At 24.5% G+C, this 18,370-nt stretch overlaps 2 protein-coding genes across 3 annotated transcripts; both read right to left on the reverse strand.

The window, feature by feature from the left end:
* Window positions 1–359: 359 nt before the first annotated feature.
* On the reverse strand, window positions 360–17,770 carry LOC112598268. Of its 2 annotated transcripts, none has more exons than XM_025344673.1 (30): window positions 17,666–17,770; window positions 14,991–15,276; window positions 14,820–14,933; window positions 14,523–14,606; window positions 14,221–14,423; window positions 13,962–14,130; window positions 13,692–13,870; window positions 11,744–11,984; window positions 11,475–11,684; window positions 10,933–11,118; window positions 10,352–10,525; window positions 10,147–10,282; window positions 9,885–10,079; window positions 9,571–9,814; window positions 6,805–6,962; window positions 6,622–6,731; window positions 6,421–6,547; window positions 5,205–5,407; window positions 4,973–5,130; window positions 4,795–4,888; window positions 4,638–4,728; window positions 4,437–4,569; window positions 3,749–3,918; window positions 3,488–3,682; window positions 2,482–2,699; window positions 2,192–2,396; window positions 1,053–1,246; window positions 857–991; window positions 658–778; window positions 360–592 (listed from the first exon to the last, which is right to left on the reverse strand). In XM_025344673.1, exons 1-30 carry the CDS (start codon window positions 17,701–17,703, stop codon window positions 360–362), a joined length of 5,004 nt encoding a protein of 1,667 aa, XP_025200458.1. In that variant the 5' UTR covers window positions 17,704–17,770. The 2 variants fall into 2 exon arrangements, with proteins under 2 accessions (XP_025200458.1, XP_025200463.1); XM_025344678.1 differs by lacking the exon at window positions 17,666–17,770 and adding an exon at window positions 15,384–15,421.
* LOC112598291 (probable enoyl-CoA hydratase, mitochondrial) lies at window positions 7,423–8,744 on the reverse strand. The gene has a single exon (XM_025344691.1). It carries the CDS (start codon window positions 8,407–8,409, stop codon window positions 7,531–7,533), a length of 879 nt encoding a protein of 292 aa, XP_025200476.1. The 5' UTR covers window positions 8,410–8,744; the 3' UTR covers window positions 7,423–7,530.
* Window positions 17,771–18,370: the final 600 nt, after the last annotated feature.

An 18,370-nucleotide genomic window follows, 5' to 3' on the forward strand; every position in this document is an offset into this window, starting at 1 on the left:
GTATTTTATATACCTTTAATAATTTAACTATCAATAGTAGTTTCGTACTTTTCTATTTATCAAAAAGGAAATAAGTAAGAAAAGAGTATATATGTAAGTAAGAAGCATGCCTCAACTATTTGATACCAAAATGAAGAACATTATTACATTAATGTAATAAAATACATTTTTTAAATTTTATTTATGATTAAAAAAAAAATACATTTAAATAATTAAAAAAATAACCTAATAGTAAGTTAAATTTATATTAAATATAAGTGTGAATATATATATTATCATTTAAATTTACTGATTGGCAAACATTTAGAACTTATTGTTTTACATGCCATTATTTTCATAAAAAATGTTTCACATTTAGTTTAGCTTTTTAAAATTTGATAGGTATGGTTGACAATATTTTTTATTTCAGTATTGAGTAGACATAATTTTGAAAATTTCTCAAAACATTTATCTATACCCCAATGACGTAGTTGAAGACGAGCTTTTTGATTGTTGCACGCAATTGACCATATGGCTAAGCTAATATCTTTATAATTTTGGTCTGTGAGGTTTTCATTTTCTAACAAGGTTTTTATTCCATTTAAAAACACATCTAGGTAAGACAATAAAAAAATTTAGATCAATTGATTTCATATTATAAATTTTTTTTTTGTTTACCTGATGACAAAATAACTACACGGTTTTGTCCATTAAAACACAAGTTTCTCAATATGGTTAAAGAATCATTTACATAATTCGATTTTAAGAGATCTACTAAAGTATCCAAAGCATAATCCACCTATAAAAATATTTATGTAAAATTAAAAAAAAACATATTATTTTTAAATATTACATTGAAAAATCATTTGTTTTTCACCTTTAAAAGATGTATTTGTCCTTCATTGTAACTAGTTAAAACTAGTAAAAACTTTAAACATTGTTGTTCAATTTTAATCGGACGTTTTTTGTCTTTTAAATTAAGAGCCAACACAATGCTTGACAATAGTTTACTCTGGAAAAAAAATATAAAAGATTTATAATAAATAATATATTATTATAAATTAATTTTATACTTTTGTAATTGTTACACGGCATTCTTGAGCTTGACAACAGTTTAATATTAACATCAGCGTTATATTCAAAACATCTTCATTCAAATGAAAATTAGTGGATAGTGAAATTATTTCATGAAACAATGAATATGAAGTACATTTTGTTTTTGGATCTACTCCTAATGTACTACTAGTCTTTGTCATTGCACTGCATGCTATATCATAAATGTATACATTCAATTATAAGTTATAAATTATAGTATATATTTTCATATGCATATTTTTAAGAAAAAGAACTATATTACATTTCTGAAATTTAAATTAGAATCTAATTGTCAAAAATGCAATGCAAACACTAAATAATTGTTTCATATTTTCATTAAATTATTTATAAATATTTTATTGTTATGTGTATATATATATATATATATTTTTTTTTTTTTTGAACGATAAATGATAACATTCGTTTTTAATTTCATATTCTGAAGCAGAATATTATCAGAAGTATTTCGATATATAAAAATTGAAACTAAGGCAAATAGCTTATGAGTTATAAGTATATAAAGTTTTTTTTTTTTTTATTTATTTGAAGTAATCAACAATCTATACATTTTCTTAGTATAATAAGTAGGTTTGATAGGTGAAAAGTAAGAATAATATGAATAATTAGATTAGGGAAGATACCCAGTGGTAACACCCTATAAGTGACAGGAATAACAATGAGAGAGAGAGAAATAAAAAAAAAAAATGACAATAATAAATAAATAGATAATTAAGTATATAAAATTAGGTGAACAAAGTGGAGTGGTAAAAGAACACCCACAAAATGTTGGTATACTACTCAGCTCTCCAATCTTTAAATATTTATAACTTATGTCTTATAGATTACTTATTTTAATTTCAATTTTTAAACATAAAAATACCCTGAAAAAAATTCTGCTTTAGAATATGAAATTAAAAATGTACAATGCCATTTAAAAAAGTAAAAAAATATTTCCAAAAAACACAATTTATTTTGAAATAGTGTGTATTTGATAAAAAGAATCACTATATTATTTAATTAATTTTATTACTTAATAATGTTCTAGTGAACTTTAAAAAAGTAATTGATAAATAATTTACAAGAAAAAATTAAATATGAATAGTAACATAATATTTACCAGAAGGGCATGAAGATGTAAGTGATACTAGCATTTGTAGTGTACAAATCAAGATATCAGATTTAGGGTTAGCAACAACAATAGGCCAAAGTTTATGAATTAAATCTGGTAATTCAGTAGAAGCATCTTCTCTAGCATCATCGCATCCATGGAATAAATTACAACAAAATTTCATAACTTCTAAATATTCATTTTGTAATATTTTCTAAAATATTTATTTTTTATATTTTATTTATTCAATGCTAATATGATTATTGATGAAAATGTAATAATATAAACAATATACGTACTGATTTTCGGTTTGATTGTTTAGTAACTTGTAACTGCATAACTTTCAATTTAGAAATGATGAACGATAATACATTATCTTGCCTTGCTATTTCATATGCTGATGGGTGTTCAAGAAATAAGTTTGATAATGCAATTAATAACATTTTTCGTATTAATTTATGATGCCATTCCAAGAATAATGTATGAATTAAAATGTTGCATATATGATGAACAAATGCTAGATAAAATTAAATAAAATGAATATTTAATAGGCATCTTTTTAAATTTAATTTATAAATGTTGAATATAGTTTTAAATATAAGACAAGTGTAAAATTCATTGTTATAATTACATTATACTAGAGTATACGAAAAAAAATGGGTAAAATATATTTATTAAAGTCAAACTTTATAAATATTTTGTATTTTCATTTATATCATAAAAATATTAAAAATTTTATATTACAAAAAAATTAAGAGTTTGATTAGTTAAATGTTCAGTTATTTAATTTCAAAAATTTAAATTACTAAGTATATTTTAACAATATAATTCTTGACTTAATGTTTATAATTGTTGATAAACAATTATTGAATTACTGTTGTGTCAAATGTTTATAATTCATTCTGCAATGCAGGACCTAAAAGTAATTAATATAATTTAAATGTTTTAGATCAGTAGTCAAGGACATTTACAAATCATACTAATTTACAACAAATTAATACTAAAATATGTAGTTTAATATTACTAGCAGAAGCTAGTGTTTTACAAAGTGGTGATATATTTTTTTTTTTTTTTTGGAACATGACTAAGAAAAAGTGTTTCAAAGTTTTCAAATTAAATCACTTTTTTATTTATAATATTATATATTAGGCTAGAACATTTTAAGTTTTATTATAATTTATTAAAAAAAATACAGCAATAATTAATTTTAAAATGAATATAATAGGCAATTAAATTCTTTTAAAACTTAAAATGCCCAAGTAAATTCAAGGTAAAAGATAAGCATATTATGAATTATTTACTTACATTCAGATAGATTTGGAAATATTAAAGAAATTACATTTAATGCTTCAATACATAAATCTTTATTTTTGGAAGTTATACTAGTTAATAATGCAGTTATAAAATCATTTGTTATAATAAATGTTTCATAATTTTTACACTGTATAACTATTGTTGTCAGTTTAAATAATGATTTCCATACCATAATTGTACAATGATCTAAAACACCATAAGAATGTTATAATTTTTAAACTAGATAAATTGTTGTAAATATGTTATATTTACCTAAATTAATATCGATTCTTTCATAAATAATATTCAAAGAATTTAACAAATTTTCAAAATTATAACTGCTAACAGGTATAAATAGCGTAAGAATGGAACATATTCGACCACACATCTCCATAATATCTGGGTTTTCAAAAATCATAGGAGTCAGATATTTTTTTAAGCACCTGTATAAGTAAATAAGTATATGATTATTAAATTAAAATTTATAGTAAAAACTATACATTTATTTTTATAGTTCAAAAACATATGATATTAAAGAAAAATGTTTTATATAGTGAGTTGTATTAAATTATTGTAAAAATTAATTTAATAATAAAGATGATTATAGAATTATAACATAAAATAAAATATGTAGATTATTGAGAAAGGATAATCTGCCTGATTATAGTTCTAATAAATGCATACGAATTGATAAAGTCGTTCAATTTAATTAAAAATGTATTAAAACTTCTAATTATATAAAATATAAAAAATATAAACTATGAAGATCTGTGGAAATTTTAAAAATATCTGTCACTTTAATATAATAGCTAAATAATAAAAATTATTGAACATAATAGTTACTTAAAAAAAAAAAAAGTTAAGAAATTCAAATATATTATTGTAAATAATTTCTTAATTAATCATAAGAGTTAAGCAAATATTAAATATTTAGCAGCTTAATAATATACAAAATACATACAGAAACAGTGCTTGTACAAATTGATTATGTTGATCAAGTTCGTATAAATTTACTTCTGTCAATGTAAACACATTGAAAAGCATACAACATACATTAGACACAAGTTTAGGAGATGTCAAAAAGTAATTTTTTTCTGTACAAAAATATTATTTACATTAATCTTTAGACTAATTTATATTAACACTTAATTATTTTACCCACCAGGTTTGGTATACTCATAATATGAACACAAATTAATAATTTGAATAAAAGCATTAAAATCCAATTTAGATATGTATTGGTGGCATAAGCTCTAGAAAAAATTTAATAATATTATTTTAAATAAATATATTGTTTTTGATCAAATAATAAATATTACTTTAAACTTAGGAGAACAAAATAGATTTGAACAAAATAGAGTCACTTGCTCAGCAATAACACAATTTTCCAAGTAATTTGATTCAGAAAAATAACTAAAAATAAATTTGAATTGTTATTTAAACTGAATATGCAAGTACATATAATTGTATAAAATGTAGTAAAACTAAAATAAGTACTTGAATGCAAGGTGAATTAAATTAAGTGATACTGGAACATCAATAACAGCCAAGCCAGCTGAAAATTGAAACACTAGAGCCTGTACTAATGAATCAGTATTGTGTATCATTGACCATGTCCATGTTTCCCAGTCGTACATACACCATACTTCAGAAATCTATTAGTAAAGTTAAATTGTTATAGCATGTTTTAAACTTAGGAATAAAGTAATAAATTAAATGTTAATTTTACGTTTGGTATAAAAATTGTATGGTGGAGGATGTGGTTCAAGACAGCTAAATAACTTCGCTGCAAATATTTTTCATTTGAACTATTCATCACTATTGTTTGTAATGAAGTAAATTGAGATAAATACATTTTTACAAGTTCTTTATCTATTTGTTTTGTATTTTCCGTTAATAAAGCAAGACACTTCATATTACCTTGTAATAAAACTGAAAAATAAGTTGTATACTATTAAAACTATGCAAACAAATAATAATTGTTGAGAACTATTTAAATGTTAGATACACTTTAATTATTTATGTTTATAACATTTATAAACATCAATAAATTCTTTATTTTTATTTTTATTAAATAATTAACAATTTTAGTTATAAAAAATATAAAATATTACATATTGTTTTAAAAATAATATTTTATAGTTAATATTTCATCTTTAAGTAAAAAATGTAAAAGAATATAGTAAAAATCAATTAAATTGCAGTATTCTATATTATTAATAAATCAATATAAATTTAAATATATATTGAGTGATTCACCAGCATGTTCATTTATATTTTTTCTTTAAGTATACATTTATTCAAATTCTAATTATTGATTTTTAGGATTTTTTAGAATGGGCACTTATAGATTATAATTGCAAAAATATTTAGATTTTGATATCTTTTAAGGGAGTTAAGAAACAATTATGTTTATATTAATTGTTAAGCAAATAAGTTATTAAACTTTATCAGTGGCGCAATTGAAAGGGGTAGACTCTGGATCTGAACCCCCTCCCCCTTGGCAGTATAAATTACAATATTTATTAGTAATGATTCATTTGCTATAATTAAGATAAAAGTGGTTTATTTTGTCAAATCCTCCTCCCATGAAAAATTTCTGGTTGCATCACTAAACTTTATGTATCAAGAATAAAATAGCCTTAGAAAAAGTTTAAGGCTATAATAATTTTCAAATCATAGTAATTACAATTATTAATTTATCAAAACTGATTTGAATGCAATGTGTACTAGATAGTAGACTAAATATTATTGTATCTAATTTTCTTTATAATAAAAAGAAGGGTTCATCTTAGCAAGACATTCATTAAATAATGTAAAATCTAAAAGTATTGTCTCTAATACTTAAAATCTTGATGAGTTTATTCAATTAATTATAATGTATATTTAAGTTAAATAGATTTATATTGTTATTAATAAATATATGTATATAAATATGTTTATACCAATTTCATGTTTTGTAGATTCTAATCGATCAAATAACAGTTTTGTTAAATTTAATGTTGAAAAATGACTATAGTTTTTTAAGCAAAGCCAATATACTTCATAAAGTTCAATAAAAAATTGATTACACTGGAAACAAAAATATTAAAATTAACTTTATTTTAAGAAAAACAATACATATTATATACATTTTAATTACAAACCAATTGTTTTGATTTATCATCATTTTTAAAATCATCCGCCATATAATGATGCATACGTTCAGATTTCATCAATACTTCAGCAACCCAATTTAATTTACTTATTAAAACTCCTAGAAATATTATTTTGGAAAATTGTATAATTATTAGGGTTAAATTATTTTATAATATTAAAAATATACATACTTTTTGTCAATGCAAAATTTAACAGTTTTAAAACAACGATTAATGTTTGTAAATCAGTTAAAAAAATTGGAGGCAATATTAAAAATTTTTTTAATGCATTTTCTAATAATTCTTCGTCTACTTCAAATTGCTCGATGTATATACTTATTTCTAAATATCTGGGGAAATAACAGTATTTTACATTTATTAAACTAAAATATTTAGAATATGTTGAATATTTATAGGATAACATGCATGTTAAGTATAAATACAGTTTATTTTAATTTTATTTATTAATTCTCTATAACATAAAATTCTAAAGAATAAAATTTTTTATAATACTTGTGAATTTAGAGTTGTATAAAATAAAAAAATATCAGATATCTTTCTATTAATATTAAATGTTATTAATTTAAATTATTATGCGATACTATATTACACTTTCATTGGTCTCATGATTTAGAAATTCAAAACAATTTAACCTTTATTGGCAGGGCACAACAACTGAAAAAATTAAAATATTTAATTGTTCTGTTATAAATATTTTAAACTTTATAAATAAACTAAATGTCCTTGACAAACCACATCTACAGTGGTATTTTTTTTTTCAAGTTTAGTAGTGATAGTTAGAAATAAAAATTGAACAAAGATAGTAAATATATTTTGTATAAAAAATTAACAATATATTAAAATTTAAATGTAAACAACAATTGTACACAAAACTATACAATGGAATTACATTTATTATTAATTATTAGAAAAGTTTGGTTTTCTTTTTTCAACGAATGCAGTCATTCCTTCCTTTCGGTCATCTGTTGCAAAAGTTCCATAGAATGACTTCTTCTCAAATTGTAAACCTTGACTTAAACTTGATTCATATGCGTAATTTACAGATTCTTTACACAACGCAACAATTAGAGGTGAATGTTCACTAATTTTCTCAGCTAATTTAATAGCTTCGTCAACTAACTTTTCTGGTGGGAACACCTTACTAACTAATCCTCTAGATAATGCTTCCTGAGCAGAAATCTGGTTTCCAGATAAACATACTTCCATTGCAAAGCTTTTACCACAAGAACGTATCATACGCTGAGTACCACCAGCTCCAGGAATGGTTCCAATCACAATCTCAGGTTGGCCAAATTTAGCTTTTTCTCCAGCATAGATTATATCGCACATCATTGCTAATTCACATCCACCACCCAGAGCAAAACCATTTACAGCAGCAATAACTGGTTTCTTGCATTTACTCAGATTGTCCCATTGTTTGAGTAAACCAATTTTTAGATTAGTTGAATAAGTCTTGTCAAGCATTTCTTTAATATCAGCACCAGCTGCAAATGCACGTTCACTACCGGTAACCACAATAGCTCCAACTGAATCGTCGGCATCATAAGCAGACACAGCTTCAGTCAATTCTGTGACCAAACCATCACATAAAGCATTCAAAGCTTTAGGTCTATTGAGTTTGACAAGACCAACATTTTTTTTCTCGCCAACTTTTTCAGTAATAATATACTCTAAGTTACATGTGGATAGTTTCATTGAAGTCACAGGTGTAATAATTTTCGACAGAGAAAAAATCATTTTTGATTTAGACATTGACGATCTTATAAAAATTGCCATTTTGAAGAATAATATATAAAAATGTAGGTATTAAAACGTTTAATAATTCGAAAAACTAAAAAAACTACAAGAAAAATCACTTCTTACGAACTGAACGTAAAAAAATGAAATTAATCTATAAGTAGACTACAATCAATGATTTATTATCTTTCAAAGTCAAACGTAAAACTATGAGCTGGCGACCGCGTACTTCGTACTTTAGACTGGACACTGATAGTTGATACTTATATAATAAAATGTACTATGCAGGCAGGCATGCAGTCCGGTATATAATATGTTACCGGTTTGATCATAGACAAATATACGTCTTATAGAGTATAGACACTATAGACTATAGTTTATTGACAGTAGAGTGATATAATAAAATTAAATAAAAAACTAAATTGCTGATAACGAATTATATAAACCATAGAGCTGTAACCGTGGGGTAGTATAATGACGCGGCAGTCAATTACAGTGTAGGTAGTCAGAAATGTTTCGTGAAACACAATAAATGTCGTGATGAAACTAAATACTGAATAAATTTGAATCTGAACCAAGTGTATTATGAATTATGATAAAGATTCATCGGTTCACATTTTAAAAAACATAATATTTGGTTAGATCTTTCGATATTTCCGATTTCGATTTCTAATTTCTAAGTAGTATGTAGTAACTTCTGAATTTTGAATGTTTATAGGTTGTGTGACGTTTATTGATATGATTATAAATGTATCAGTTATTTAACATCAGTTTTAAATATGAAAATTGGACACTATGAGATTAAAAATTCTCAAAGCCATAAACAACCTTAATTCTATTTCCTATATTACATTGAAAAATAGAGGTTTTTCTTAGTATTATTGTGCTAATAATTTATAACACATTCATAAAAGGTTTTTTCGCGCTCTCATTAAATAGTATAAGAATTATTATCTTTCCAAAATATTAATACATGTGCCATTGTCAAGATTAAAAACAATAAAAATTAAACATAATAAAATAAATAAATACTAACTGGACATAAATACATAATTGGAACTTTATATGATTATAATTATTGTATTATTATGTATAAGCTACAGTTTCTATTATTCTTAAATGTAATTTATATATCAACTATTATTATGGTCATTGTTGAGTATATATTTAAAAGCCATGCAAAATAAAAGAATTTATTACCTCCTCAAATCACTAAGAATGGCTAATGCTACTTGATGTGACTTGGCAGCAATTAAATCAACCAAATATTTTTTAACTGACCATTTAATACTAGCTTTTCTAAAATTTTGAAAAATATTGTTAAATTTGTCGTTTTGTGTATTTGCAGTAAGCCCATCTTCCAAAAATACATCAATACTATCATAATGATTCAAATGCCATGTTAGTATTAAAACTTCCATACAATTTTGATTCTCTTTAATTTCTAAAATACAAAATAAACAAAGTACATTAATTCAAATAAAACTGATAAAATATTTGGTTATTAATCTTACTTGAAAATAGCATCTTGTCATCAGAATTGTTAATTGTAAACTTATATTTATTGATTTTAATAGGAGTATTTATTTTATTCTCAACTACTTCTGGTATTTCACCAAAGTAAGTTAAATATTGTTTGAAAATACAATAAAAAAATATTTGAAACACATATTGTTTTACAAGTGGAACCTCATAAAAATCAGACAAAACTGTAATACACAAAAATGTTTTAAATATAAACATATACAATAAATTATAGTATTATAATTGATGTACTCAAGATTAACTGTTGTTGTATTTCAATATTATTTGCTAATGAATTGTGATCATTAATAATTAATTCTTTTTTCTTTGTAAAACATAAAGTTAATTTTAATAATGCAATTAACAATCCACGTTCATTAACAAACATCTAAAAAATATATAATAATATTAATAGATAACTCAAAATAAGTTATAAAGATTAAATAGTAATAAATACTTTTGATGATTTAAGTAAATTTAATATAATATCCATCCCTCCATTATGAATAAAATGTTGTTGAAGATGATGATGATCGAGTATTACTGATAGTTTGTATAAAGCACATTTAATAGTTTGATGACTTGAAGATTCATTAGAAATCAAATCTATCATATCATCTAAATCTTTTTTCTAAAAATATTAACAATTATAAACTCATGATCTTATAAACAATAACAGTGACAGCTCATGTCTCATTCAAAATACTGAACTCAGGAAAATTATTTAAGTAAAATTAAAAATAATATATCAGTTAACCAACATAATATTGTTAAAAAAAAAACAAATATCTAAAAAAAGATATTAAGTTAGAATTTTTCCAAGCAATCAAACATTATACGGTTAATAATATTGAGTCAGGTATGTGCAATATGGACAGCTGGTATAAATTTACAAAATATTTCTAATTAGTTGGTAAGTAACAGATATTATTATACTGATAAATTTATAGTATATACTGTGATTAAAAATTGTTGTTCCTTACAAAACAAGCCATCACTGTATAATTATAAACATAAAATAAGAAAGTATCTATTTACATTATATTCACCAATGGGCTTGTCTACTTGTTCATTTACTTCATCAATTTCCATTACAAAAATATCATTTGGCAGTTTAATGTTTTTATTTAAAGATGTTTTAAAAATCCAAGTAATTCTATTATTTGCTTCAATTCGAGATTTATTATCTTTGTTGAATAACATTACAATTGTTGAATGAAGTAGCTAAAAGTTAAATTTATTATTTAAATATATTATAATGTAAATGTGATAGGTTTTACTATGATTTATTAGCATTTTTTATAAATAAAAATTATAAAGTCAAATATTATAAAACTACATAGAAACATCTGACATGAATTAAAGCATTATAATAAGAAGACACTATGAAAACATACTACCATAATAATATATAAGCTATAGAAAACAATAATTTAAAAAAATTAAAATATTTAATGCCAGAAATTCACTTTTTACAGAACTACATCTCAAAAGGTCAAACCTCCAATAGAGATAATACATAATAACCATTTATAAACCTAACTTTATTAATGTATCAAAACATTAATATTATAACGTACCGCTAACTTTGAAATATTTAATTTCTCAGCTTGATCAGGATCAAACAAATCCAAAATCATTTGGCCTAGAGTAGATATTTGGCTAGCATAACAACACAATACTGGGAAGATTGGAGTTAAATTATTTAAAAGATATTTCCATTGATTATTATTTATTATGTCCTTGCATTTTATTATTTGTTCTATAATTTCTGATGCTGATTGACATATCTATAAATAAAAATAACTTTATTCTAATTAACAATAGCTTAAATATAAAACTAAAATACCTGTTCATTTGAATTATTACAGCCAAAACATATTATTTCATTCAACACATTAGTACACAGTAAATTGTTTATAAGCCGGTCAATTTTTTTGGAATCAAGGATTAAATGATTAAATATTTTCTTCATTTTGTTATTAAGTGCTAAATATGTGTATAATACAATATCATCAGATTCAAAAGAAAGTAAACTCAATAAAATGTGGCTGTATTCTTTTTCATCATTAGTAGTTTCTGTCAACTTCCTAAAAAGAATAATAAAAATAATATTAGAAAAACTGTTAAGTCTTGGCTATGAATAGATATTTTTAAATTTTTGTTGTAAAGTAATGCTATTCTTAAACAATCAACTTAATCTAAACTTTAAGATTATTATTTCTAAATAAAATATGTTATAATTTATTAAATGATACCAGTAATCATTTTATTATTTCAATAAACTTTCTCAGCCCATTTAAAGTGTCCCCAAAACAAATAATTAGAAAATTTCATAGTAAAACCAATAAAATATTATCTATCACATTTAATTATAAAGAATGTAATGTACTTCTACTCGATTTATTACAGAAAAAAAAATTACTTAAATATTTGTATTTTTTGAATTTACGAAAGTTTTAAAAGTAAAAACTGTTATTTGATACATTATTTTATTGCCCTAGAGACTAAATTTTATTTTTTTAAGTTCTCCGGGCAATATCATCTGAATTTACTATTAATTATATAATAACATTTTTTAGAGACACAAACAAAAAATGTAAAGCTATACATAATATTGATAAATACATAGAGTAATATGACAAATAAGCATATATGTACTATATCATAGTATACAAAATAATATTTTAAAATTAGAAAATTATTCGAAAAATTACTTAAGAATTAGTTTTATTAGTTAATAGTTTCATACAAGTTTATTTTAACTGTAAATATATTTTCAGAATCTTAGTTTATAGATTTATCTTAAACAGGTAAATAATATTTGTAGTAAATATATTTTATTTTGTTGTTGAAAAAAGTTTAGTTTTCAATAAAAAGGTAATTTAAATAATTTATTGATCTAAACATTGATAAATCTGTTAGAGAATAAGTAAATAACAATTGTATTGGAAAAAATATTAATATTTGCTATACAACATCCTCAAAAAAAAAAAAAAAAACAAACAAACAAACAAACAATAAAATATTCTGTATACAAATGAATTGATTTTAGTTCCAAAATTAAGTAAAAATACATAGAATAGATAAAGTTTTGCTAATTTTAGAGTCTTTAGTATGCTATGTATACATTAGTTTTATTATGTGTATTTTTTATTTTAGTTTGGTCTGTCTTTTTGAGCAGTTTAAATGCTTCAAGTTTTAATTCAGGGAGGTTTTTAATAGCAAAATGTATCTAGTAGGTAATTTGGAGATTCAAAATAATTGAAAAAACAGGAATTTTTCATACAAAACCTATATTTTTTTAATTCATAATTTTTATCAAATATTTTTAACAATGTTCAGAAATTCATCAAAATTACAAGAATATAAAATTGTATGTAATTGTAATTGAACTTTTGTATCCCTAACATCTAAGACTTAAAAATTAAATTTATTATTTATACAATTTTTTGTTTAAAATTAAAAAAAAATAACATAAACATAGGACTTTTTTTTACAAGCAATTAAAGTTCAAATTTTAAAAGCATTGAATACAAAGTCATTGTAAAATAATGATTTCTCAATATAAAAATATTCTTCTATTAAATTATTATCATGAAATATTCTCTAACATTCCATTCACCCAAAAATACGTCATTTGGTGTCATATTTTTAACTACCCGTTGTTGTAAATAGTAAAATACTTTATACTAGTTAAACTTAATTTGATTGGCTATTAATCTATCACCTAGACATCTCTAAATTTCCATGATTACCAATCATTTAAAATATATATTTAGTATAATAACACTTACCCATATTTACACGTATTTGTAATAAATTTATCAATTATAGTGAATTGTTTATGGAAACATATAACTGGTAATGAACTTCTAAATAATTGTGCATATTGTTTAATATTCAAGTTGCTTGTGGATGATAGAATATAAGCGTCATTAACCCTTTTCATAATTTTTTGTTCTAATAATTCTTCCTAAAATAAAAAGTATAAATTTAATATACATAATAAATATGGTTAGATTTTATTAAAAAATAATCTGTTAAGTGTTATAATAATAACTTACATCTATAACTTTTTCATACAGTTGGTAGTACAATTCGGGATAAAGATGAATCCAATATGGTTGTTTAAGTATGTTACAAATTAGTACTTTAAATTGATTATTAAATGAACCATATTTTAGTATTTCCTTGGTAATAATTAAAAACTTACATGAAGCCAGAGGTTCATTCCTAAAAATAAGTGTAGTAAATATAAAATTAAATATAATTCTTTTTTTTTTTTAATTTGTTGATACATATTTTAATATTATTAATACTTACAAGACTATATTTTTGATTGTATAATCAGAAAACACTAATTCTATGTAAAAATTAATGTTACAATTGTCAGGTATACATGATAAAAGATGCATGTTGGACATAAACAAAGAGAAAGCTCCATCACTATTAAAACTAATATGTTTCAAAAGGACAGGCATCAATGTGACACAAAATTTTCCAATACCCCAGCTTGAAATTTTTTCCTAAAAAAATGTGGCATGATCAAGAAAATATTATAAGAAAAAAAAAAGCCCATAACAATCATACAATTATAATGTAATTAAAAATGAAAAAATACTAACATCAGTTGAAGATTCACTATAAATTTCTCTCGTGGATATTTGAGAAATAGAACCGTAGTTATAATTATTACTTTCATTATTTTCCTAAAAAATAAAATAAATTTTTTAAAAGAATATAGGTATTCAAATAATTTAAGTTGTTATTAGAACCAAATATTTATGCACATAAGACCTATTAAGATCTACAAACATAATTAATAACATTTATAAGTTATTTCATATAGTTAAATTGTATTTAATAAATTTATATTTGTTTGTGCACAAAAACTGTTTTAACTTATTGAAAAACAAACTTACAAACAAACCAATTGTACATTCATGGTGTCTTCTTATTAATTTTTCTACCAAATAATTTAGACATTCCAGAATCAAGTCTTTTTCTTTGTTTTCATTCAGCCATTTAATTAATTTCTAAAATTTTGATTTTAAATTAATGCTGAGAAATAAATAAACTTAAATATAAGTTACCTGAATAATAGATGGATGCTGTAAAAATATTTCTGTTTGAAATTCACATAAAACTTTGTTTTTAAACAAATAACAAATCTCCGAAACAGATAATTCATTTAAAGAAAAATTGTTTTCAAACAATAACCATTGGCTATCTTGATACAAATCAACAATTACAGGAAAATGCCAATCCATGCCATTTGAGTGATCATAAGAAAAATCTGAGTATTCATCAAAATTACTAGATTTATCTTTATAATCTTCTGTACCAACTATTAAACCACCATTACTGGACCACTCCTCTCTAATAATAAACACAATTTTACTCCGATACAAATAAAATATAATTTGTAGGATACAATGGATATATTGCAATGTAGATATTAAATTAATATAATTAAATATTCTTACGCTGACATTTTGAAGCTTATAGAAAATTAAAAAACTCAATATTTTTCAATTTCTTATTAATTTACAAAATATGAAACATAATTATCACTATAATGTACAATAAAATAAATACTTATACATGTTTATATTTATATACACTAACAAGTTGTGAATTAAATTAAAAATTACATTTAAGTACTTCAATTAAAATTAACTAGTCATCAGTACATCATAATATGGATATTATTTTATATTCAAAGATTAAAAAATGTTTAAAAGAACTTTAAAGTTTTAATATAAACTAGATTTTAATAAAAACAACCTGTTCTTTAGTAGTTATCACTATTCACTAATCACTATACTTATTCACTTTTTTGGATAAATTATTAAATGTATCTAATATCTATTCTTCGATTTCAATTTTAACGGATTTGTTCACATCATATACCTGTGACGGCATAGCGTCACATATTCTGCCCTGTTGTGCCGGCACTGTTAGACGTTGGTCACACCTCACGGGTTCGGCCCGGGTGCGTTGAGAACGCACACTAGACGTCTGTGGTATAACTTATGGTATAAAATGGAGTTGTATTTCATGTTCCACAATTATTTATTCCAATAAACATTTGTTCCAAAAAATCTTTATTACAAATAGTTTTTAGAACAAATTCAACAAATGTAATTCGAACAGTAATACATACTACATGGGAACAAAGTTTTTTAATTTATAATCTATACATTTTCATCGGATCTTAACAATATGTATCAGAACAGTCTGTTAAAAAAAAAATTATTGAAACAAAATATATAGAAGTAACAATTTTAGAATAAGGATTTGTTCCAAAAATAAAATTTTCCAATTAACCATTTATTCCAATAAATATTAAATAATAATTCGTAAAAATTGTATCTTTAAACTTTATGGATAAATATTGCGAGTACGTTTTCATATTTTTAATAAATTAAGATATGAAAAACTTATGAGGAACATAATTCTAAACTTTCAAGTTTTTTTATGCGAAAACAAAACTTATCATACAAAATTAAAAAAAACTAACAGCTAACAAACTTGAAACCAGAGTCCTAAATTCCTAATATTATATTATTGTTCTAGTCACCTAGAGGTTAATAGATTAAATCTATACATTTGATAACATATTATATTCTATATTTCTATAATAGAATAGGAAGTTAATATTTAAAAGGTTATGACTTATATCACAGGCTAGAAACCTATAAATTTGGTATCATCATAGCACAATATTAGGTAGTTAATAGTTAAATAATCACAGGTCATATTATGGATCCCAGTAGGTTATTTAGATAATCTAGAGCAGTAGGACTTAGGTATAATTGTATAAATGCTACCTATATAATTTGATGTGCCATGTGGACATGTGGTAATTCATGTTTGTGAAAGAAGTCCGCTAAATGCAGTTAGTTGTGAATTGTACATTTGAACATAGTTATTGTTTTTGTGATTCAAACGAGAAATATACCACAATCACAATTATTAATATATTAATTCATGGTATGAATGCAAACTGCAAACGTGCTGAGTGCAGACTGATTGACGATTGTAAATCGTGTGTCGATAATCGGTATAATGGTATGTGTATTGTGTGTGCGTTGCATATTCCACAGAAAATCTCGATTCGTAAACACATAAAATATAATAACATTAATAATATAATGTGGGCTTGTGTTTTAAATAGTTCGAACTCGTATTATGTAATAAACCGTTTAATTCCGGATCAAGAAATTTCAAATTTGATAATAGGAACATCATTTTTGTTTCCCTCCTCGGCCGTCCTCGCACGAGTTTGGTAGGTAGTGGATATAGTATATTTTAATAGGTAATATAATAATTTATACAACTTGTTAGCATGCTGGCGAATTACGCGATGTTTTCGTGAGAATAAAAAATGAACAGCAATGAAATATCATATAATAATAACATTGTTGTGTTCGACAGACTGAGATTAGTTCGCGATGTTATATATATTCGTCAAATTATGTTATGTTTAAATCGTTTTAACCTTAGCGCCGAAAACACGAATTAGTGTTTTTACTTGTATTTAATCTACACAGACTGTGTTAAGTCATACTATACGTTTCGTCGGATAATATATTTTGTTGCTGTGCGATACGCACGTACAGATATTGTGTTTTTAGAGTTTTTCTAATGTTTATTTTTACATATCAAAATATACCTCCTAAACAACGGGTCGCCTAGTTCGTTATTTGACGTACGACCTACGCAAATAAATTATAGTTCCGAGACTTTTTTATCACATACTTACCTAGTATTGATCTTGTACAATAAACGGCACAGACACATTTTCAGCTCATCGCCTGTGTGTTGGGTAGGTACGCTCCGGAACTAAGACATAACAAGCATACTATATAATATTATATTATGATGAACTGCCTTAAACCGTCGTCGTTTCCGTTGGTCATCGTGACGTTGACCTGTTGCATTTCTTGGTGTGCGGTCCAGTGTTCTGCCGGGATGTCGGTCGAAGAACTTGAAGAAATCGAAGTATTCGTGAGATCTGTGTTAGCGGTCGCCCGACCATACGATCTGGGAATCTCGGACCAGCTGCCAGCGAGGGCGGACGTGCTCGCGACGAAGGTCGACGGATCGTTGCCGGACGACATGCAACGATATCTGGAAGGCTTGCTGACCGCCTCGTCGGCAGTGGATCGACGGACGTTGGTGGCCATGCTGTTGGACGACACGTTGATCGTCGACGAGGATCAGGATCCGCACCGTATGTTCGATCGGATGCACGGTGGCCGGAAACCCGAGGCGCAGGCGAAAAAGCCCGTAGTACGTATGCCGAAAAAAACGTGACTGGTGTAAGTTTTGCGTGGGATCCCTGGTCTCTAGTCTTATATAAGGTCACATGACACGCATCACGTCTTCTTCAGCATGCGGACTGCGAACTTCTTCACTTACGCTTCGGGTTTGCGGCTGCCTACAAGTCCGTCGAACGATCAGCGCA

The sequence above is a fragment of the Melanaphis sacchari genome, unplaced genomic scaffold, assembly GCF_002803265.2.
Source record: "Melanaphis sacchari strain LSU unplaced genomic scaffold, SCAv2.0 Contig0_pilon_pilon, whole genome shotgun sequence".
NCBI classification, from domain to species: domain Eukaryota; kingdom Metazoa; phylum Arthropoda; class Insecta; order Hemiptera; family Aphididae; genus Melanaphis; species Melanaphis sacchari.

What these genes read in the sequence shown, in the direction of transcription:
- LOC112598291 (XM_025344691.1), bottom strand. Translation starts at nt 8,409, where the DNA reads ATGGCAATTTTTATAAGATCGTCAATGTCTAAATCAAAAATGATTTTT.
- LOC112598268 (XM_025344673.1), bottom strand. Translation starts at nt 17,703, where the DNA reads ATGTGTCTGTGCCGTTTATTGTACAAGATCAATACTAG. An exon ending in TTAATTCACCTTGCATTCAA is followed by an intron (nt 4,889 to 4,972) that starts GTACTTATTTTA and finishes ATTTATTTTTAG; the next exon opens with TTATTTTTCTGAATCAAATT. An exon ending in AACAATCAAACCGAAAATCA is followed by an intron (nt 2,397 to 2,481) that starts GTACGTATATTG and finishes TAAATATTTTAG; the next exon opens with AAAATATTACAAAATGAATA.